This window comes from Microcaecilia unicolor, chromosome 8 (assembly GCF_901765095.1).
Source record: "Microcaecilia unicolor chromosome 8, aMicUni1.1, whole genome shotgun sequence".
Lineage (NCBI taxonomy): Eukaryota > Metazoa > Chordata > Amphibia > Gymnophiona > Siphonopidae > Microcaecilia > Microcaecilia unicolor.
The window spans coordinates 115,799,895-115,823,907 of record NC_044038.1 but is presented as its reverse complement, the minus strand read 5'-3'; the positions used below and the strand labels follow the sequence as shown (position 1 = coordinate 115,823,907).

At 46.6% G+C, this 24,013-nt stretch overlaps 1 protein-coding gene across 2 annotated transcripts in view; it reads right to left on the bottom strand.

The window, feature by feature from the left end:
• The window catches only part of HMMR (hyaluronan mediated motility receptor), a 731,570-nt gene that overhangs the window by 588,558 nt on the left and 118,999 nt on the right, over positions 1 to 24,013 (bottom strand). For both annotated transcript variants that reach the window (XM_030213533.1, XM_030213534.1), the window contains one exon: positions 4,072 to 4,260. In XM_030213533.1, the coding sequence (XP_030069393.1) occupies positions 4,072 to 4,260 (189 nt within the window). The remainder of the gene's footprint in view (positions 1 to 4,071; positions 4,261 to 24,013) is intronic.

Here is a 24,013-nt window from a genome sequence, read left to right as displayed (position 1 = left end):
TCTATCCTTGATTGTGACTAGCTTCAGATCATAGAAACCCAACCTCCATCTATGCAAGGTCGTTTTATGAGTGGGTGTACCTTGCCCTTGTTTACAAATATAATCTAAATGAGATATTTCATCCCAAAACTGCTGCTCCTTCTCAAGGACTTCTCTACAGAGGTGTGCCTGCAAAGGTATGAAATGTCCCCTCATTACCACCTCAAGAAACTCCCCTTCTGTCAAGGGAGTCGAATCTGGAGTATCATTAAATTTGCAAATATTCTTGAAGGTTTTTTTCTAATTGCTGTATATGTTCGGGGCTATCCAACAATCTATCCTGCAACCTCCAAGGGAGATGAGTCTTACCCCTAGTAAAGACAACGTACTGTAAGAGAAGTATAGTCTGACCATGTCCTCGGATGTATATCTATTGCAATGACCAATCTAATCAGGGAGTCTCCTAGCCAAATGTCAATGCAGATTAGAATAATAGGTATAATCCCTGTCACTTCCATTTACCACCCTCCAGGTATCATGCAGGCCTCATTTAGCCACAAATGAAAGGGCCTGGGCACAATCCCTATTTGCATAATTAACCCTAACGGGGTTCAAGTTAACATTAAAACCACCCATCAGAAGCATACCTTATACATTTGCCAGAGTATCTGACACTTGTTGAAAAAGAGGCCTTGGTTTTGACTGGATGTATATAAATTAAGGAAGGTGAATACCAGACTCCAGAGTTCCACAATCAGAATCAAAAAGCACCCCTCTGTATCCATGATGGGGTCCACACAACAGGATGCCCAACCCTGCAGTTTTGAGGTGGACACGACTGGAAGCAAAATGCGCTACAGTTTACTTTGTTGTTTGCTTAAGTAAATATTCATGTTTAGATAGTAGATGAGTCTCTTAAATAAAAGAGCACATCTGCCTGCAGCCGCCCTGCCTCCTTAAATAATAGTTGATGTTTATATGGTATATTCAAGACCCTTAACATTAAGGGATAGACATATCAGATCCAGCTTATGTAACTTGTAGAACACCCTCCCCTAAATAGCTCAATCCCAGATCCCCTCCAATACGTCCATCCATCTCGAAGGAACCACCCCTCCATTGACAAATACAAATCCCCAATTCTCAACCTTCCATTTCCCCCCGAATCCTCCCCCCATAAGCGCCCGCCAATGAAGACAGTGAGGCATACCACTCTGGGAATGGTCAAAGAGGCCATGTATGAGGAAGAGACCCTTAATTCACAGCCCTTTATACAAGTAAAGCAGATACCTCCCAAAATCTAATGTTATGTAACTATTCAACTAACACAACCATATCAAGTTCTAACTAGTTTAACTGCCAATAAGTCCAACCTCAGGTTCCAGTAACAGTCCCCGGTATCTAGGAGAAGTGGACTCCCCTCGTGTAGCACAGTCGAGTGTCCGCTACCAATTCACATAAGGTTATACAAGGCAAGCACGATATTTCTCATGTACCAGATGTAGCTAGCAGCATGGAGTTTGATTCCTGGCGTGTCAGGCATCCTCTGCCTCTAGAGATCCGCTGGCATTTAGGGCGAGAACTGCAGGCCTTCGAATCAGAGTTGCAATGATTTGGTCGAATTAGAAGATATAGAAGAGGGCGCAAAATCAGTGAAAATGGCACCAGTCTCATCCAGCGATTTTATAATTTGCTATTTCCCCTCAAAATAGAAGACCAACGCAAAAGGATATTGCCAGCTGTTTTTCAACCCCTTTTCTATGCAGTTAGGGTTGTAAGTTCTCCTCTGCAGTGTAGAGTCAACGCCACCAAGTCTCGATACAGTTCCACACTGTAGGTATCCCATATGAAGAGACTCTTCACTCTTGCTTTCTGCAGAACTGCTTCCTTAATCTTATAGTTGGTAAAACAAGCTATAATGTCTCTAGGTAAATTGGCCCTTGGGCAATTTATCACATGATGTGCTCCGGCATTACTGTGTGTCCTTCTTCCGCTAGTAACATGCTAGCAATTTTCTATACCACCGACTCACAATCATTATAGTCCACTGTTTATGGGACCCCAAGAATCTGAATATTTGAAAAGCGGCTCTGATTTTCCAGATCTTCCACTTTGTCTAGTAATAGAATATGATATGTGCGCTGCTTACCTAAAGAAGCTTTGAGGCCTGTGAGGGTTTCCTGATGCTCCTCAATACACATCTCCAAATCCTCTACTCCATGGCCTATCTTCCCTCAGAGGTCTGCTGCTAGTATTGAGAGCTCATCTCTTACTGCTTTGATATCTTGCTTTCTCTCTTGTAGCAATATCTAAGTACATAAGTAATGCCACACTGGGAAAAGACCAAGGGTCCATCGAGCCCAGCATCCTGTCCACGACAGTGGCCAATCCAGGCCAAGGGCACCTGGCAAGCTTCCCAAACGTACAAACACTCTACACGTTATTCCTGGAATTGTGGATTCTTCCCAAGTCCATTTAGTAGCGGTTTATGGACTTGTCCTTTAAGAAACCGTCCAACCCCTTTTTAAACTCCGCCAAGCTAACCGCCTTCACCACGTTCTCTGGCAATGAATTCCAGGGCTTAATTACGCGTTGGGTGAAGAAAAATTTTCTCCGATTTGTTTTAAATTTACTACACTGTAGTTTCATCGCACGCCCCCTAGTCCTAGTATTTTTGGAAAGCGTGAACAGACGCTTCAAATCCACCTGTTCCACTCCACTCATTATTTTATATACCTCTATCATGTCTCCCCTCAGCCGTCTCTTCTCCAAGCTGAAAAGCCCTAGCCTCCTTAGCCTTTTCCTCATATGAAAGTCGTCCCATCCCCGCTATCATTTTAGTCGCCCTTCGCTGCACCTTTTCCAATTCCACTATATCTTTCTTGAGATGCGGCGACCAGAACTGAACACAATACTCAAGGTGCGGTCGCACCATGGAGCGATACAATGGCATTATAACATCCTCACACCTGTTTTCCATACCTTTCCTAATAATACCCAACATTCTATTCGCTTTCCGAGCCGCAGCAGCACACTGAGCAGAAGGTTTCAGTGTATTATCGACGACGACACTCCTAACGTGGAACCTTGCATGATGTAGCTATAATTCGGGTTCTTTTTTCCCACATGCATCACCTTGCACTTGCTCACATTAAAGGTCATCTGCCATTTAGCCGCCCAGTCTCCCAGTCTCGTAAGGTCCTTCTGTAATTTTTCACAATCCTGTCGCGGTTCTTTCTTTCTCTGGTTTTTCAACCATATCCTGTTCAGTTTCCAAGCACTGAGAAAGCTGGAAGAGTGGCAATACTACACCAGCCAGCGCCATCTTGGTTACCCCTGCTGTTTGTTGCTGGTGTTGTGGATTATAAGCAAAATCCTTAAGATTTGTTCGCTGAGGGAGTGACATTCCGGCATCTTGCGACGCAGTAAAGCTAGATCTATTTGGTTGAGCACAGTTGAGACACAGATTACTCATATTGCATGGGATAATGTTGGATGAAAAAATAGGGCTGAGGAGCTCCGAGTTCAAGCTGCCATCTTAGGCAATGGCATCACTTCCTCCTCCCATCAACCAATTCCTAACCCACAACAGAATATTTCCTCCTATCCAAGGGTTTTTAATTTTCTCAGGAGTCTTATGAGGAAACTGTCAAAAGCTTTCTGAAAATCTAGATACACTACAACCAGCCCACCTTTATCCACATGTTTATGCACACCTTCAAAGAAAAGAAGCAAATTGGGAGACAAGAAGCAGAAATAAAGTTGAATTAAATATCTATATACGTTTATGACACACAAACAGCCCCACGGTTTAGGTAAACAGACTAAATTAATCTGCTGGAGAAGTTAATATATCCTGTAGTCTAGGCTATTATAGAGGTAATATCTCTTCCCCCAACCCCAAAAATAAAATCTCCTTTATTAACCCATTATCTTGTGTAGATGTCCCCATAGATATATATTAACCTCAGATATACCTCCCACTGTAAGTTTAAAGGACAAGTTATTTCTCAAACTATGGGAAATTAACATGTTAGTATGTTGAAACAAATTCTATTTAAACATGAAGAATCTATAGAAAAGTAAACCTACTTTAGTTTTTAGTAATTCATTAGCTTTATTCAGGTCAACTAGCTGTCTCTCCAGTGAAGCAACATTTGAAGAAAAGGCAGTTCTCTCTTTGACTGCTGCAAGCAGCTTAGCTTCAGTCTTCTTGAAGTCTTCCTCTAGAGCTTGAATTCTCTTGTCCTGCTCCCCACGTTCCATTACCAACAGGCGGATCTGAAAGGAGTCAAAAAAGGAAGAGTTCTTTAGACTGTAGTCTGATATCTTGAACTATCATATGATACAGCTTTTTATTTTATCAGTGAAAAATGTATCTGAAACTTGATTTTGTCATTAAGTGACCATATCTGTTTATGGTGGTAAAATAGGGACCCAATATACCACCTTTATTCTGTTACGCCCTGGTTTAAAATTAGAGGTTCCTCCTCCAAATAGGAACAGATATGTACTATGTATAAGGAATTTATGTCAAGTAAACATTTATTAATCATAAGAAAATAAGAACAGCCATACTGGGTCAGACCAATGGTCCATCTAGCCTAGGATCCAACAGTAGTCAATCTACGTCACCTGACAGAAACCAAATTATTAGCAACATTCCATGCTACCAATCCCACGGCAAGCAGTGTCTTCCCTCGTGTTCATCTCAATAGCAAACTATGGACTGTTCCTTCAGGAACTTGCCTAAACTTTTTAAAAGGAAAGGGGAAACAGCAGAAGTAGATGACTGTGGTTCACTACGTACAAAAGTCCAAACAGATAAGTAGTGTGACCAGCAGGGCACTTCCAATGACAACAGGAAGATAGAACTGTGGTAATGACAACTTTATTTTTATAATAATACCTGACACGCACTGTGTTTCGGCAAAGTGCCTGCCTCAGGGGCCTAAAAACAAATAAAATAATGTACAAATATATGAGTAAAAAAAGAAAAATGGTAAAAATAAATAAATAGAAACAAAAATATGCACATATATGAGCATAAGAGACTAAATGTAGATTTGTATATTAGTACAAAAAATGATAAAAAAATATATATATAAAAACAATAACATGAAAAGTACTTGTGTGGAGGAGAGGCCTAGTGGTTAGGGTGGTGGACTTTGGTCCTGGGGAACTGAGTTCGATTCCCACTTCAGGCACAGGCAGCTCCTTGTGACTCTGGGCAAGTCACTTAACCCTCCATTGCCCCATGTAAGCCGCATTGAGCCTGCCATGAGTGGGAAAGCGCGGGGTACAAATGTAACAAAAAAAAAAGTACTTGTGATAAGTATATCATATAAACAAGTCGTCGTATAAAAGACCAAAAGCAATAGCACAAGGTAAGAGTTATAATATACAGATATTGTAGTATAAGGATGACAATAAGTAGAGAAGTAAAGGTCATGAATGAGTAAAAATGACAAGATAATCTGTACAAAATCTCATAAGAAAATTTTGGTGTAAAAAAAATGAAATATTTATATAATACAATAACACACCTTGATAAAGATATACATAGACTTGAAAGTATTGAGAACTTGCTGTCTATAGGGGAAAGAAGAAGTGAGATGTAAAATTGGACAAGAAGAGGAATGTCGCAAAAGGGTGCTGGTTCGTGAACAGAGGAGTGCTAAGCCGAGAATAAAAGAATGACGGTTGAAAGCAGCAAGATGAAAAAAAAAGTACTAATTCAGAATGGCATGATGAGTCTCAAGATGAAATAAAAAGACCTCAAAGAAGGAAAAGAGATTGCAGCTAAAAAATTAACGGGCTGGCTAAAAAGGAAAGAGTGCCGGGTAGAGACATGACAGTACCTAAGAGTGGGTAGTAGAGATACAGACAGGGGTGTGCTGGTAAATTGTTAACAGGGGGCTCTCTCTCGCCAGCAAAGTAAAAGAGAATTCAGGAGGGGCCCAAGCCCACATTTTGGGATCCATTTGTTAAAGTAGCCATGGAGAACCGGCTCCCAAAATTCTTAAAAACTTAACTAACAGCTCTCGAGAGCCTGTGAGAGCCTGCTCCAGCACACCACTGGATACAGATCACTCAGAGAAAAAAAAAAAGTATGAAAACTATTCTTAAGGAAAATGCTCAGTGTTAAAGAAGGGAAAGCAAGAAAGGTGATTGCAAGGTATAGCAGAATATTTTGTTGAAAAATGTACCTTTAAAAAGACGCTAAGTACAAAAAGAGGAATAAGATTGAGTAACCGCTGCAAAACAGGATATGCTGTGTGAACAGCGGCGGAATTTTTCAATTCTGTCAGTACTCCGGGATAAATAACATCCAGTCCAGGAGATTTGCTACTCTTCAATTTGTCAAATTGCCCCATTATACCCTCTAGCTTTATAGAGATCTCATTCAGTTTCTCCAACTCGTCATCTTTGAATGCCATTTCTGGCACCGGTATCTCTCAAATCTTCTCTCTGCTATGGCTTTGTTTTCCCTGATTGCCCCTTTTACCCCTTGGTCATCTAGCAGTCCAACCGATTCTTTTGCCGGCTTATTGCTTTTAATATACCTAAAAAAAAATTTTACTATGTGTTTTTGCTTCCCACATGCTAAATATTGTAACAAAGGGTTTATTAAAAAAAAACAAAAAAACCAGGCAGCAACAATTGAACAAAGGTAAACTTTAATGTGAGCACATGATGTGAAAACTGAAGTTTGGTTAAGCCTTACATCTTCTAGTTTTTATTTAGAAAAATCATTTTGTCCACTTTGGCTGGCTTCAGACAACTGCGTCCTGCAGCTATAATTTGTCCAGCAACAGAAACATGTTCAAAAACAGAATTATTCATTTGTGTATCTAAAAGGTAAACTTCAACAAAAAAGATGAAGATGTGATTCCATGTGCCCCAATGAAAGGGGAGTTTAATTCTACTTCCATTTAATTTCAATATATTCTATCACCTTTATAACACCAGGCTTCCCAAGGCAGATTACAACAACAGCTAAGAAGAACCCATCAGGAAACAGGATATCCTCACTGAAATCTGAACATCTGTATTGTATAGAACAGTGAAGAAAAAGGAGCACAACAAGTGGAGGAGTGGCCTAGTGGTTAGGTTGGTGGACTTTGGTCCTGGGGAACTGAGTTCAATTCCCACTTCAGGCACAGGCAGCTCCTTGTGACTCTGGGCAAGTCCCTTAACCCTCCATTGCCCCATGTAAGCCGCATTGAGCCTGCCATGAGTGGGGAAAGCGCGGGGTACAAATGTAACAAAAAAAAACAAAAAAACAGTTTATAATTGCAGTTTCTACCGGCTACAATAAATTTTGAAGCTGTTTTAGTGATATTTAATTATTTCTTTTCTCCTCCAGCTTTTAAGACACTGCCTATCCAACTTAAACAGCTTTAGACTTCTCCAACCCCGCCACCCCCCCCCCCCCCCCCGAGTCTTACATCTTTCGCCCTCTCTCTTCCGTCCGCGTGGTCATTTTCACTGCCTTGAAGCGTTCTCCCTCTGGCACCGGCGATTCACATAGTCAGCTTTCTGCCAGCGTCTGGGCCTCTCATCAGGCGAGTCCCACCTAGTTTAATGCAACTTCCTGTTTTCCGCAGAGGTGAGATGTGCCTGAGGAGAGGCCCAGACGCTTCTTGGCAGGGCCGGTCAAACCCGGTAAACACTGCAGGAGGGCGCCTGCCTTCAAGGGCGTCACTTTGCAAGCAATCAAGCTCTGCTGAGGCTTTTGTTTTTCAGTATCTAATCTCTGCTGCTCATCTCAGTCTGGCTCCAAAGCTGTCAGCTCTCTGTCCCATCCCCTCCCAAGCAGAGAACTATCCTCCTTGTGTTTGTCAGAGGATGTCACTGCTCCAACTGAATCTGGCTCTGAAATAACTTGTGGGAGCTCAGCTAACCTCTGCCCAGAGAGGGCTCAGACAGAGACAGCACAGCAGAGCCTGGACCCTTGTTTTGTCAGAGACTGCTGTTTAGTGCTGCACCTGACCCACCCTTTTCCACCCCCACCCCAGCAACTCACAGGACAGGAGGGCTAGATACCTGCTTTCAATTCCTAACCATCACCTGTCTCTCATTCCCACTTCAGTAACTCCTGTTAAGTCTGTCCAACTCAGGCCCAGATGCACTAAACGTTTTTCATCGTTAAATGGGCCCTTAAGGAAGAATTTCCTATCCTTTCCATGCACTAAAGCCTATTTTTCGACGGCAGTAGCAGCTAACGAAACTGGAATGCAAATGAGAAACTACCATTGAAATGTAGACAATTCGGAATGCACTAACCATACCGACGATAGCAACGATTCACTTACCGCCAGAAATTTAACGTCAGCTCAGACCTGTCTTTAAAGCCTGAGCTGTCATCTCCCCACTGCCCCCTGCACGATGAAAAACCAAATTGCTGGCATGTTTTAAAAGAAAAGTGGCTCCCTGCTTCCCTGTGCCTAAAATAAAAAAGGAAACTAAATTAAAAAAGGATTGGGAGGGGACAAAGGGGCTCATCAGCAGCGTCCTGTATGGACGGCCTTGCCCCCCCCCCCCCCCCCCCGAAGTCCCCGCTGCTCCGTTTGTGAAATAAATGCTTTTAAAAATGAAACCTTTGCAGTTGCTGGGCTCCCCCTCCCTTCCTGTCTCTCTCTTCTTCAGTCGGCAATGCTCCGCCTCCTGCCCTCCTCCACCTCCGTGCCCCGCCCCCCCACCCCCGATTTCGTCCCCGCCGCTCCCCCCCCCCCCACCAGACCCCCCCCCCTCCACCATAATGGCCGGTGCAGCGCCTCTCACCTATGTTTGAAGGCGCTGCACAGGATGGATCAGCTGTTCTTGAGCTCTTCTGTCTCCTCCGATGTCTCCTTCTTCTTCCTGTGTCTGCCCTCCTCTGACATCAGTTATCTACACAAACGGAGCAGCGGGGACTTCGGGGGGAGGGGGGGAAAGAAAGGCAATCCCATCCATACAGGACGCTGCTGATGAGCGCCTTTGCCCCCTTCCGATCCTTTAATGTTTGTGGAGACATGCAGGGGAAAGTGGGGAGCCACGTGTTTGTGTTTTCTTTTTTTTCTTACGTTTTTGGCATGCGCAGAGCAGCCAGCATAACGCTTGGCTGCTCTGCGCATGCTTTACGAGCCAATTACCGACGGGGATTAGTGCATCGTTCTTTACAATACCGCACCAAACTTGTGCGACTTGTTTTTTTGGAGCATTGGTCGTTTTTTTAAATTCGGTAATGGCTTTAACGATTTTGCTTTTTTTACGTTTGGTTGATGCATCTGGGCCTCAGATTGTAGAATATGTTAGTTTATGCTGATTAAGTCTGTCCTAGCTAGATCCTAAGCTGCTCGATGGGAAGGCTATTGTGCTGCATGCAGAGTCTAACTTCTTAGGATTTCAGGTTAATTTTTGAAGAATTTGAAGAGGGGCTATCTCTGTTCTACATGTGTGACTGCAAGGCCAAGTGTTTGAATAGGGATCTGTTAGATTCTGAAATTTTGTTAACACATTGTTTTTCAGAGTTGGCAAGACTGTCTGTTCTCCTAATTCCTGGTCTGTGTGCTAAGTTATTTTTCTTCTATACTGGTGTAATATTTTCAAATGATGCCATGGCTGGTAAAAGGGGTATGTCTACTATGGGAGCGGAGCCATAGTGATCCCACCTCTGGATAGGTAGGGGCGCCGACTAATAGACTGCAGGAAGGCGCTAGAAACCCTAGGGCCGGCCCTGCTTCTTGGAAGCCTGTGTAGCTGCTGCTTAGCACAGTTCAGCAGATTCCATAAGAACATAATGGACTATTGGTCTGACTTAATTTGGCTATCTACTCCAGTATCCTGTTCCAAACAGTGGCCAAGCCAGGTCACAAGTACCTAGCAGAAACCCAATAATGGCAACGTTCCATGCTACCACTGCCAGGGCAAGCAGTGGCTTCCCAATGTCCATCTCAATAACAGACTATGGACTTTTTCTCCAGAAACTTATCCAAACTTTTTAAAAACCCAGAGACACTAAACGCTGTTACTACAACCTCTGGCAAAGAGTTCCAGAGCTTAACTAATCATTGAGTGAAAAAATATTTCCTCCTATTTGTTTTAAACGTATTTCCACGTAACTTCAATGAGTGTTCCCTAGTCTTTGTACTCTAGGAACGAGTAAGAAAGCGATTCGCTTCTACTTGTTCACCACCACTCAGGATTTTTTTTTTACCTCAATCATATCTCCCCTCATCCATCTCTCTCCCAAGCTTAAAAGCCCTAACCCCTCCAGCCTTTCCTCACACGGGAGAAGCTCCAGCCCCTTTATTATTAAGGTCACTCTTCTATGAACCTTTTCTAATTCCGCTATATCTTTTTTGAGATTTGGCAGCCAGAGCTCATAGCAATTACTCAAGGTGCGTTCGCACCATGGAGCAATACAGAGGCATTATAATATTTTCTGTCTTCTTTACCATCCCTTTCCTAATAATTTCTAGCACCTTGTTTGTTTTTTGGCCAGTGCCACAAACTGGGCAGAAGATTTCAGTATATTATCTACACCACCACCTAGACCTTTTTCTTGTGTGCTGACCCCCAAGGTAGACCCTAACATCAGGAACCTACTATTTGCATTATTCTTCCCATCCCCATCTTTGCATTTGTTCACATTAAATTTCAACTGCCATTTGGATGCCCAGGCTTCCAATTTCCCAAGATCTTCCCGCAATTTTTCACAGGTATGCAAATGTAGACATCTCACTCATCGTTCCAATTTCCATATCATTTATAAATATGTTAAATAGCACCGAACCCAGAACTGATCCTTATCACACTCCATTATTCACCCTCCTCCATTTAACCCTACCCTGTGTTTTCTGTCCAATAACCAACTCCTAATCCACACCAAAACACTGCCTTCTATCCCATGACTAATTTTCTCAGGAGTCTCTCATGAGGACCTTTGTCAAAAGCTTTCTGAAAAAGTTCCAGCTGATAGCTTCGTGATTAGACTTTGCTGTACAGAAATGTTCTTATTTTGTAACTATAAGAATAAAATTACAGAACCCAATGACTAACATGGTTTAATGGGACAGAGTCAGCATGGGCTCAGCCAAGGAAAGTCTTAACTCACTAATTTGCTTCATTTCTTTGAAGGTGTGAATAAAGATGTGGATAAAGGTGAACCAGAGGTCCACCCTCAAAGGCTCCACAGCCATGCCCTTCTTCAGGCAAGAGGCCTGATGAAGTAAGAGAACAAATTCAGGGGTAAAATGATCAGCGACTGGTAAGCACCGGCAGCCAGCCACCCTCTCTCCCCCGACTCTATGCATTCAGTGCTTGGACTCAAAATTGTGGGAATTCCCACCAAAGTCGCACCAGAAGCACCACACGATTCCAGACTAGCCACACATGACCCAAGCTCCTTACCATGCAAGGGCCACATGGTAAGGCAAATAGGCTGCGCACCTTCTTGGTCGGAGCTGCCATTCACTCTCCTGATGCAGCGGTGTCCTGCCACAAGTGTCTCACCGCTAACTCTCCCCTACCCAAAACAGACCAGCAGCTGCAACCAGCACTCAGCCTGCTTGTCCTGCCGCTAAGAACAAAAGAGAAGATACTTACCTGTAGTAGGTATTCTCTGAAGACAGCAGGCTGATTGTTCTCACATATGGGTCGACGTCTGCGTTGACCCAGGAATTGGCATTTTTCAAGCAAAAAATAAAAAGAATTTTGCCAGAGTCTTGTGGCGAGTGTGCAGCGCAGATGAGCGGACCGATTTCCCGCCCGCCGCATGAGCGCGTTCCCTCAGTTTAATCAAAAAGCAAGAAAAACTAAGAACTCCTCCAAAGGGGAGGTAGGCGGGTTTCTGAGAACAATCAGCCTGCTGTCCTCGGAGAAAGCGAATGCTACATACCTGTAGAAGGTATTCTCCGAGGACAGCAGGCTGATTGTTCTCACTGATGGGTGACGTCCGCGGCAGCCCTTCCAATCGGAATCTTCACTAGCAAAAGCCTTTGCTAGCCCTCGTGCGCCAATGCGCACCGCGCATGCGCGGCCGTCTTCCCGCCCGAAACCGGCTTGAGCCGGCCAGTCTCATGTGTAGCAAGACAAAGACAAGGGAAGACACAACTCCAAAGGGGAGGCAGGCGGGTTTGTGAGAACAATCAGCCTGCAGTCCTCGGAGAATACCTTCTACAGGTATATAGCATTCGCTTTCTCCGAGGACAAGCAGGCTGCTTGTTCTCACTGATGGGGTATCCCTAGCCCCCAGGCTCACTCAAAACAACAACCATGGTCAATTGGGCCTCGCAACAGCGAGGACATAACTGAGATTGACCTAAAAAATTTACCAACTAACTGAGAGTGCAGCCTGGAACAGAACAAACAGGGCCCTCGGGGGGTGGAGTTGGATCCTAAAGCCCAAACAGGTTCTGAAGAACTGACTGCCCGAACCGACTGTCGCGTCGGGTATCCTGCTGCAGGCAGTAATGAGATGTGAATGTGTGGACAGATGACCACGTCGCAGCTTTGCAAATTTCTTCAATAGAGGCTGACTTCAAGTGAGCTACCGACGCAGCCATGGCTCTAACATTATAAGCCGTGACATGACCCTCAAGAGCCAGCCCCGCCTGGGCGTAAGTGAAGGAAATGCAATCTGCTAGCCAATTGGATATGGTGCGTTTCCCCACAGCCACTCCCCTCCTATTGGGATCAAAAGAAACAAACAATTGGGCGGACTGTCTGTTGGGCTGTGTCCGCTCCAGATAGAAGGCCAATGCTCTCTTGCAGTCCAATGTGTGCAGCTGACGTTCAGCAGGGCAGGAATGAGGACGGGGAAAGAATGTTGGCAAGACAATTGACTGGTTCAGATGGAACTCCGACACAACCTTTGGCAGGAACTTAGGGTGAGTGCGGAGGACTACTCTGTTATGATGAAATTTGGTGTAACGGGCCTGGGCTACCAGGGCCTGAAGCTCACTGACTCTACGAGCTGAAGTAACTGCCACCAAGAAAATGACCTTCCAGGTCAAGTACTTCAGATGGCATGAATTCAGTGGCTCAAAAGGAGGTTTCATAAGCTGGGTGAGAACGACATTGAGATCCCATGACACTGTAGGAGGCTTGACAGGGGGCTTTGACAAAAGCAAACCTCTCATGAAGCGAACAACTAAAGGCTGTCCTGAGATCGGCTTACCTTCCACATGGTAATGGTATGCACTGATTGCACTAAGGTGAACTCTTACAGAGTTGGTCTTGAAACCAGACTCAGACAAGTGCAGAAGGTATTCAAGCAGGGTCTGTGTAGGACAAGAGCGAGGATCTAGGGCCTTGCTGTCACACCAGACGGCAAACCTCCTCCACAGAAAGAAGTAACTCCTCTTAGTGGAATCTTTCCTGGAAGCAAGCAAGATGCGGGAGACACCCTCTGACAGGCCCAAAGAGGCAAAGTCTACGCTCTCAACATCCAGGCCGTGACAGCGAGGGACCGGAGGCTGGGATGCAGAAGCGCCCCTTCGTCCTGCGTGATGAGGGTCGGAAAACACTCCAATCTCCAGGGTTCTTCGGAGGACAACTCCAGAAGAAGAGGGAACCAGATCTGACGCGGCCAAAAAGGAGCAATCAGAATCATGGTGCCTCGGTCTTGCTTGAGTTTCAACAAAGTCTTCCCCACCAGAGGAATGGGAGGATAAGCAAACAGCAGACCCTCCCCCCAATCCAGGAGGAAGGCATCCGATGCCAGTCTGCCGTGGGCCTGAAGCCTGGAACAGAACTGAGGGACTTTGTGGTTTGCTCGAGATGCGAAAAGATCCACCAAGGGGGTGCCCCACGCTTGGAAGATCTGGCGCACCACTCGGGAGTTGAGCGACCACTCGTGAGGTTGCATAATCCTGCTCAGTCTGTCGGCCAGACTGTTGTGTACGCCTGCCAGATATGTGGCTTGGAGCACCATGCCGTGCCGGCGAGCCCAGAGCCACATGCTGACGGCTTCCTGACACAGGGGGCGAGATCCGGTGCCCCCCTGCTTGTTGACGTAGTACATGGCAACCTGGTTGTCTGTCTGAATTTGGATAATTTGGTGGGACAGCCGATCTCTGAAAGCCTTCAGAGCGTTCCAGATCGCTCGTAACTCCAGAAGATTGATCTGTAGATCGCGTTCCTGGAGGGACCAGCTTCCTTGGGTGTGAAGCCCATCGACATGAGCTCCCCATCCCAGGAGAGACGCATCCGTGGTCAGCACTTTTTGTGGCTGAGGAATTTGGAAAGGACGTCCCAGAGTCAAATTGGACCAAATCATCCACCAATACAGGGATTCGAGAAAACTCGTGGACAGGTGGACGTGATGTCTTCTAGATCCCCAGCAGCCTGAAACCACTGGGAAGCTAGGGTCCATTGAGCAGATCTCATGTGAAGGCGGGCCATGGGAGTCACATGAACTGTGGAGGCCATGTGGCCCAGCAATCTCAACATCTGCCTAGCTGTGATCTGCTGGGACGCTCGCACCCGCGAGACGAGGGACAACAAGTTGTTGGCTCTCGCCTCTGGGAGATAGGCGCGAGCCGTCCGAGAATCCAGCAGAGCTCCTATGAATTCGAGTCTCTGCGCCGGGAGAAGATGGGACTTTGGGTAATTTATCACAAACCCCAGTAGCTCCAGGAGGCGAATAGTCATCTGCATGGACTGCAGGGCTCCTGCCTCGGACGTGTTCTTCACCAGCCAATCGTCAAGATATGGGAACACGTGCACCCCCAGCCTGCGAAGTGCTGCCGCTACTACAGCCAAGCACTTTGTGAACACCTTGGGCGCAGAGGCGAGCCCAAAGGGTAGCACACAGTACTGGAAGTGACGTGTGCCCAGCTGAAATCGCAGATACTGTCTGTGAGCTGGCAGTATCGGGATGTGTGTGTAGGCATCCTTCAAGTCCAGAGAGCATAGCCAATCGTTTTCCTGAATCATGGGAAGTAGGGTGCCCAGGGAAAGCATCCTGAACTTTTCTTTGACCAGATATTTGTTCAGGGCCCTTAGGTCTAGGATGGGACGCATCCCCCCTGTTTTCTTTTCCACAAGGAAGTACCTGGAATAGAATCCCAGCCCTTCTTGCCCGGATGGCACGGGCTCGACCGCATTGGCGCTGAGAAGGGCGGAGAGTTCCTCTGCAAGTACCTGCTTGTGCTGGAAGCTGTAAGACTGAGCTCCCGGTGGACAATTTGGAGGTTTTGAGGCCAAATTGAGGGTGTATCCTTGCCGGACTATTTGGAGAACCCACTGATCGGAGGTTATGAGAGGCCACCTTTGGTGAAAAGCTTTCAACCTCCCTCCGACTGGCAGGTCGCCCGGCACTGACACTTGGATGTCGGCTATGCTCTGCTGGAGCCAGTCAAAAGCTCGCCCCTTGCTTTTGCTGGGGAGCCGAGGGGCCTTGCTGAGTCGCACGCTGCTGACGAGAGCGAGCGCGCTGGGGCTTAGCCTGGGCCGCAGGCTGTCGAGAAGGAGGATTGTACCTACGCTTGCCAGAAGAGTAGGGAACAGTCTTCCTTCCCCCAAAAATCTTCTACCTGTAGAGGTAGAGGCTGAAGGCTGCCGGCGGGAGAACTTGTCGAATGCGGTGTCCCGCTGGTGGAGCTGCTCTACCACCTGTTCGACTTTCTCTCCAAAAATGTTGTCCACACGGCAAGGCGAGTCCGCAATCCGCTGCTGGATTCTATTCTCCAGGTCGGAGGCACGCAGCCATGAGAGCCTGCGCATCACCACACCTTGAGCAGCGGCCCTGGACGCAACATCAAAGGTGTCATACACCCCTCTGGCCATGAATTTTCTGCACGCCTTCAGCTGCCTGACCACCTCCTGAAACGGCTTGGCTTGGTCAGGGGGGAGCGCATCAACCAAGCCCGCCAACTGCCGCACATTGTTCCGCATGTGTATGCTCGTGTAGAGCTGGTAAGACTGAATTTTGGCCACGAGCATAGAAGAATGGTAGGCCTTTCTCCCAAAGGAGTCTAAGGTTCTAGAGTCCTTGCCCGGGGGCGCCGAAGCATGCTCCCTAGAACTCTTGGCCTTCTTTAGGGCCAGATCCACAACTCCAGAATCATGAGGCAACTGAGTGCGCATCAGATCTGGGTCCCCATGGATCCGGTACTGGGACTCGATCTTCTTGGGGATGTGGGGATTAGTTAAAGGTTTGGTCCAGTTCGCAAGCAATGTCTTTTTTAGGACATGGTGCAAGGGAACAGTGGACGCTTCCTTAGGTGGAGAAGGATAGTCCAGGAGCTCAAACATTTCAGCCCTGGGCTCGTCCTCCACAACCACCGGGAAGGGGATGGCCGTAGACATCTCCCGGACAAAGGAAGCGAAAGACAGACTCTCAGGAGGAGAAAGCTGTCTTTCAGGAGAGGGAGTGGGATCGGAAGGAAGACCCTCAGACTCCTCGTCAGAGAAATATCTGGGGTCTTCTTCCTCTTCCCACGAGGCCTCACCCTCGGTGTCAGACACAAGTTCACGGACCTGTGTCTGCAACCGTGCCCGACTCGACTCCGTGGAGCCACGTCCACGATGGGGGCGTCGAGAGGTAGACTCCCTCGCCCGCATCGGCGAAGCTCCCTCCGCCGACGTAGTCGGGGAGCCTTCCTGGGAGGCGACGGCAGCCGGCACCGCACGCGGTACCGACGCCGGAGACCTCACCTCGGGCGATGGGCCAGCCGGCGCCACGCTCGACGGTACCGGTGGCGCAAGCACCGCCGGTACCGGAGGGGTAGGGCGCAACAGCTCTCCCAGAATCTCTGGGAGGACGGCCCGGAGGCTCTCGTTCAGAGCGGCTGCAGAAAAAGGCATGGAGGTCGATGCAGGCGTCGACGTCAGAACCTGTTCCGGGCGTGGAGGCTGTTCCGGGCTGTCCAGAGTGGAGCGCATCGACACCTCCTGAACAGAGGGTGAGCGGTCCTCTCGGCGTCGATGCCTGCTGGGTGCCGACTCCTTCGGCAACCCAGAGCTCTCGGTACCGACACGGGAAGGGGACCGGTGACGATGCTTCTTCGACTTCTTGGGACGAAGCATGGCACCGGAGCTTCCCGGTACCGACGAGGAGGACGTAGAATCCAGCCGTCGCTTTCTCGGGGCCGAGACCGAAGAGGGTCGGTCTCGGGGGGGCTGTACCGCAGGAGCCCTCAGGGTAGGGGGAGACCCACCCGAAGGCTCACCGCCACCAGCAGGGGAATGGACAGCCCTCACCTGCACTCCAGACGAAGCACCACCGTCCGACGACATCAGCAGACAAGGTCCCGGTACCACCGACGTCGATGCAGCTATCCCGATGTCTCGGCGCCGATGCAGAGGGCCGATGCCTCGATGCACTCGATGCACTGGCCGCCGAGGTTGAAGGTCTGGACGCTGAAGACGTCGATGCACTCGATACCCCCGGTGCTGATGCCGACGAAGAGCCCGAGAACAAAATGTTCCACTGGGCTAACCTCGCTACCTGAGTCCGCCTTTGCAAGAGGGAACACAGACTACAGGCCTGAGGGCGGTGCCCAGCCCCCAGACACTGAAGACACGACGTGTGCCTGTCAGTGAGCGAGATTACCCGGGCGCACTGGGTGCACTTTTTGAAGCCGCTGGAAGGCTTCGATGTCATGGGCGGAAAAATCACGCCGGCGAAATCGAAAGACGAAATGGCGAAATTTGGCACACAAAAAGAAAAGGGGAAATTTCAACCGGGGCCTAAGAAAGGCCTACCCCGACGACGAAAGAAAACTTAACGGGGCGAAAAAACTCGAAGTAGAGGAAGGAAAAACCGAAAGTGGCTAATCCAAAGGATTTCTGGATTTTCACAGAAAAATGTCGAAAAACGACGCGCGAGGTCGACTTTCCGGGGCACGAACGGTAAAACACAACCGTACCGAGCGCGGAGAAAAGAAGACTGGCCGGCTCAAGCCGGTTTCGGGCGGGAAGACGGCCGCGCATGCGCGGTGCGCATCGGCGCGTGAGGGCTAGCAAAGGCTTTTGCTAGTGAAGATTCCGATTGGAGGGGCTGCCGCGGACGTCACCCATCAGTGAGAACAAGCAGCCTGCTTGTCCTCGGAGAATACCTGCTACAGGTAATATCTTCACTTTCTCGAAGGACAAGCAAGCTGCTTGTTCTCACATGTGGGGTATCCCTAGCAACCAGGCTCACTCAAAACAATGAACATTGGTCAACTGGGCCTTGCCAACGGTGAGGACACAACTTAGATTGACCTGAAACCATAAACAACTGAGAGTGCAGGCTGGAACAGAACAAAAATGGGTCTAGGGGGATGGAGTTGGATTCTAAACCCCAAACACATTCTACAGCACTGACTGCCCAAACCGACTGTCGCGTCAGGTATCCTGCTGAAGGCAGTAATGAGATGTGAATGTGTGGACTAATGACCACATTGCAGACTTGCAAATCTCTTCAATGGAGGATGACTAAGTGAGCCACTGACTCAGCCATGGCTTGAACATTATGAGCCATGACATGACCCTCCAGAGTCAGCCCAGCTTGGGCAAAAGTGAAGGAAATGCAATCCGCTAGCCAACTGGAGATTGTGCATTTTCCGACAGCGACTCCCCTCCTGTTGGGATCGAAAGAAACAAACAACTGGGAAGACTGTCTGAAGGGCTTTGTCCGTGCCACGTAAAAAGACAATGCTCTCTTCAGTCCAAGGTATGCAAACTGCTTTCGCCAGGGCGGGTATGAGGACGGGAAAAGAATGCTGGCAAGACAATTGACTGGTTCAGATGGAAATCCGACACCATCCTTGGCAGGAAAAGGGTGCAACCGGAAGACTACTCTGTTGTGGTGAAATTTGCTATAAGGTGCATGTACTACAAAGGCCTGAAGCTCACTGACCCTACGAGCTGAAGTAACAGCCACCAAGAAAACGACCTTCCAGTTCAAGTACTTCAGATAGCAGCAATTCATTGGCTTAAAAGAAGCTTTCATCAGCTGGGTGAGAACGACGCTGAGATCCCATGACACTGCTGGAGGTTTAATAGGAGGCTTTGACAAAAGCAAACCTCTCATGGAGAACTAAAGGCTGTCCAGAAATAAATTTATTTGTTGCATTTGCACCCCACATTTTCCCACCTTTTTGCAGGCTCAATGTGGCTTACATTATGCCGTAATGGCGACCGCCATTTCCGGAATGACAAATACAAAGTAGTGTTACAATAAATTTCATAAATGTTCAAGTAAAATATAAAGTAAGTTAAACAGCTCATTTCGGCATAAGAGATAAGGGGGTAAATCGTTAATGTTCATTCGTGAAAAATTGATTGAAGCAATCAAGTGAAGAGAATTCAGTTTTATCTGGTTGTGATAGAGTTTAGATGTTAGGTCAATGATGATGGGTCATTATGGTATGTCATCTTGAACAGATTGGTCTTTAGTAACTTCCGGAATGCTGTTAAGTCGTCCATTGCTTTTAAGGCCTTTGGTAGTTTATTCCACATTTGCTTGCTGATGCAGAAGAAGGTTGAAAAGTGAGGTGAAGGAAGCTATTAGGGCTAAAAGAAATGCCTTCAGAAAATGGAAGAAGGAACCGTCTGAAAATAACAAGAAGCAGCATAAGGTGTGTCAAAGCAAATGCAATGTGCAAATAAAGAAGGCCAAGAGGGATTACGAAGAAAAGATAGCATTAGAGGCAAAAAAGCAAAGTACAAAGTTTTTTTCCATATATTAAAAGCAGAAAGCCAGCAAAAAAAATCGGTTGGGCTGCTGGATGACCAAGGGGTAAAAGGGGCGATCAAGGAAGACAAACACGTAGCGGAGAGATTGAATGAATTCTTTGCGTCGGTCTTCACCGAGGAAGATTTGGGTGGGATACCGGTATCAGAAATATTATAAACAGACGACTCGGAGAAACTTACTGACTTCACGGTAAACCTGGAGGACGTAATGGGGCAGTTCAGCGAACTGAAGAGTAGCAAATCTCCTGGACCGGATGGTATTCATCCTAGAGTACTGATAGAATTGAAAAATGAGCTTGCAATTTATCCTTAAAATCATCGATAACACACTGAAACCTTCTGCTCAGTGTGCTGCTGCAGCTCACAAAGCGAATAGAATGTTGAGTATTATTAGGAAAGGTATGGAAAACAGGTGTGAGGATGTAATAATGCCGTTGTATCGCTCCATGGTGCGACCGCACCTTGAGTATTGTGTTCAATTTTGGTCGCCGCATCTCAAGAAAGATATAGTAGAATTGGTAAAGGTGCAGCGAAGAGCGACTAAAATGATAGCTGGGATGGGACGACTTCTTATGAAGAAAGACTAAGGAGGCTAGGGCTATTCAGCTTGGAGAAGAGACGGCTGAGGGGAGACATGATAGAGGTATATAAAATAATGAGTGGAGTGGAACAGGTGGATGTGAAGCGTCTCTTCACGCTTTCCAAAAATACTAAGACTAGGGGGCATGCGATTAAACTAGTGTAGTAAATTTAAAACAAATCGGAGAAAATTTTTCTTCACCCAACGTGTAATTAAACTCTGGAATTCATTGCCGGAAAATGTGGTGAAGACGGTTAGCTTAACAGAGTTTAAAAAGGGGTTGGACGGTTTCCTAAAGGTCAAGTCCATAAACTGCTACTAAACGGACTTGGAAAAATCCAAAATCCCAGGAATAACATGTATAGAATGTTTGTACGTTTGGGAAGCTTGCCAGGTGCCCTTGGCCTGGATTGGCTGCTGTCGTGGACAAGATGCTGGGCTCGATGGACCCTTGGTCTTTTCCCAGTATGGCATTACTTATGTACCGGAAGATTGGAGGGTGGCCAATGTAACGCCCATTTTTTAAAAAGGTTGCAGGGGAGATCCGGGAAATTATAGACCGGTGAGTCTGACGACGGTGCCGGGGAAAATGGTACAGGCTATTATTAAAAACAAAATTACAGAGCACATCCAAGGACATGGATTACGTAGACAGAGTCAGCATGGCTTTTGTGTGGGGAAATCTTGCCTGATCAATTTACTTCAATTTTGCTGATGACACAAATTTATTCAAAGTGGTTAACTAGCGACAGGATTGTGAAAAATTACAAGAGGACCTTACGAGACTGGGAGACTGGGCGGCTAAATGGCAGATGACGTTTAATGTGAGCAAGTGCAAGGTGATGCATGTGGGGAAAAAAGAACCCGAATTATAGCTATGCCATGCAAGGTTCCACGTTAGGAGTTACGGACCAAGAAAGGGATCTGGGTGTCGTCGATAATACACAAACCTTCTGCTCAGTGTGCTGCTGCAGCTCACAAAGCGAATAGAATGTTCGGTATTATTAGGAAAGGTATGGAAAACAGGTGTGAGGATGTTATAATGCCATTATATCGCTCCATGGTGCGACCGCACCTTGAGTATTGTGTTCAATTCTGGTCGCCGCATCTCAAGAAAGATATAGTAGAATTGGAAAAGGTGCAGCGAAGGGCGACTAAAATGATAGCGGGGATGGGACGACTTCCCTATGAAGGAAGACTAAGGAGGCTAGGGCTTTTCAGCTTGGAGAAGAGACGGCTGAGGGGAGACATGATAGAGGTACATAAAATAATGAGTGGAGTGGAACAGGTGGATGTGAAGCGTCTGTTCACGCTTTCCAAAAATACTAGGACTAGGGGGCATGCAATGAAACTACAGTGTAGTAAATTTAAAACAAATCGGAGAAAATATTTCTTCACCCAACGCGTAATTAAACTCTGGAATTCGTTGCCGGAGAACGTGAAGGTGGTTAGCTTGGCAGAGTTTAAAAAGGGGTTAGACAGTTTCCTAAAGGACAAGTCCATAAACCGCTAGTAAATGGACTTAGGAAAAATCCACAATTCCGGGAACAACATGTATAGAACGTTTATACGTTTGGGAAGCTTGCCAGGTGCCCTTGGCCTGGATTGGCCGCTGTCGTGGACAGGATGCTGGGCTCCATGGACCTTTGGTCTTTTCCCAGTGTGGCATTACTTATGTAAGATAGATGAATATATTGATTTGTATTTAAGTCCTTCGCAACTGCGGTAGTGGAGGTTCAGGAATGTGCATGTTGATCTTTTTGTGTTCCTGGTTGGTAAATCTATGAGGTCTAACATATATATGGAGCCTCACCATGGATGATTTTATGAACCAGGGTACAGATTTTGAATGCAACTCGTTCCTTCAGTGGAAGCCAGTGTGATTTTTCTCTTAGGGGATTAGCGCTTTCGTATTACGCTTTTCCAAATATGAGTCTGGCTGCAGTATTTTGGGCAGTTTGGAGTTTCTTAGTGATTTGTTCTTTGCATCCGGCGTAAATGGCATTACAGTAATCCAAGTGGCATTAACACCATTGATTGTACTAGGCTGCGGAATATTTCCCTTGGGAAGAAAGGATTAACTGGAGTTTCCACATAGCATGAAACATTTTCTCTCTTATATTTTTCACTTGGTTTTCTAGTGTGAGATTTCGGTCAATTATAACTCCCAGAAGTTTCAGGCTATCTGAGACAGGAAGGGTATAGTCTGGGGTGTTAATAGTGGTTTGTTTGATCATGTTATACTGTGATGGGAGGATAAGACATTGTGCTTTTTCTGCTATAAGCTTTAGTTGGAATGCATCCGCCATTGAGTTCATTATTTGGAGGCTGTGTTTGATTTCATTAGTGATTTCTGTAAGATCATGTTTGAACAGGATGTAGATTGTGACATCGTCTGCATAAATGTATGGATTGAGGCCTTGGTTGGATAGTGATTTGGCCAGTGGTGTCATCATTAGGTTGAAAAGTGTTGCTGATAACGGCGATCCCTGGGGTACTCCACATTTAGGGTTCCATGGTGATGATGTATTCGAATTTGATGTCACTTGGTATGTTCTTAAAGTTAGGAAGCCATTGATCCATCTCAATATGTGTCCTCCAATCCCGAAGTATTCTAGGATGTTCAATAATATTTTTTTTTTTTTAAATTATATTTTATTGATGATAGAAACTTTACAATAAATCCTTACATTCAAGATGATTTACAACAGTAGTTTACCATGCCACTTGGTGTTATAGTCTTAACAGATTCTAAATATCATCATTACATTTTCTTTTTACCCCCCCTCCCATACCCCCCCCTTCCCCCCCATTTCCCCCTTCGCCAGGTTGCTATATGTTGTTACAGTATTTATCCATTTATCCATTAAGCACTCTACTACGCGCTGTAGGTGTCAAGGTGTCCAGGAATGGTAACCAACATTGGAGATACTTCTCGCCCTTTGGAGTGGCTAAGTCTTGTACTGCCCTGCGTTCCAGGGCACTCAACGATATCATGTATGCCCTCCACACTTGGGCAGTGGGTTTTTCCTCCTGGATCCAAAGTTTGAGAATCGTTTTCTTCCCCATCAATACAGCTCGGCGTTGAAAATAGCGAAGTCCTGCTTTAGATGGTCCATGGATCGTGAAGATATTGAATAAAAGTCCTGGGTGTCTGACCCATTGAACCTTCCACATCATAGATACCTGTCTACAGACCATTGCCCAGAATCCCAGTATTGGGGGACAGTGCCAGAACATATGGCCCAGGTGTGCTCCTCCCCCTGTACATTTCGGGCAATCATCTGCTGGTCTTAAAGTAGCCCTGAATGCTCTATGAGGGGAAATAAATAATCGCATCACAAATTTATACTGGGTTTCTCGCAATTCTGCACTCCCACTCTCTCTATAGCATGTTTGCAGGTATGTCTGTATCACATCTTCACCAATTGTCAACCCCAGTTCCTTTGTCCACGCCTGTGCCAGTTCCCGATATGGTGCTAGAGGCATAGCAGCTCGAATCTGCGCATGATAGTATTTTAAGGGCACCGCCCGCTTTGCTTCTAAGTCAAAAATTTCTACCAACTTTACCCACACTTCATAGTTAAGCGCTGCCCCGGGGAGAGCTTGTATATAATGCTGTATTTGTGCATAAGCTAGGAAGTCCTTGATCTCTAACCCCTGGCGCCTCTGCAAGACCTCTCTTGGTTGTAATGTTCCATCTCTTTTAATAATCTGGAATAAGAAGAAGGTCCCCTCCTCTCCCCATTGTGCAAAAGTACGCGATGACCTGCCCACCGG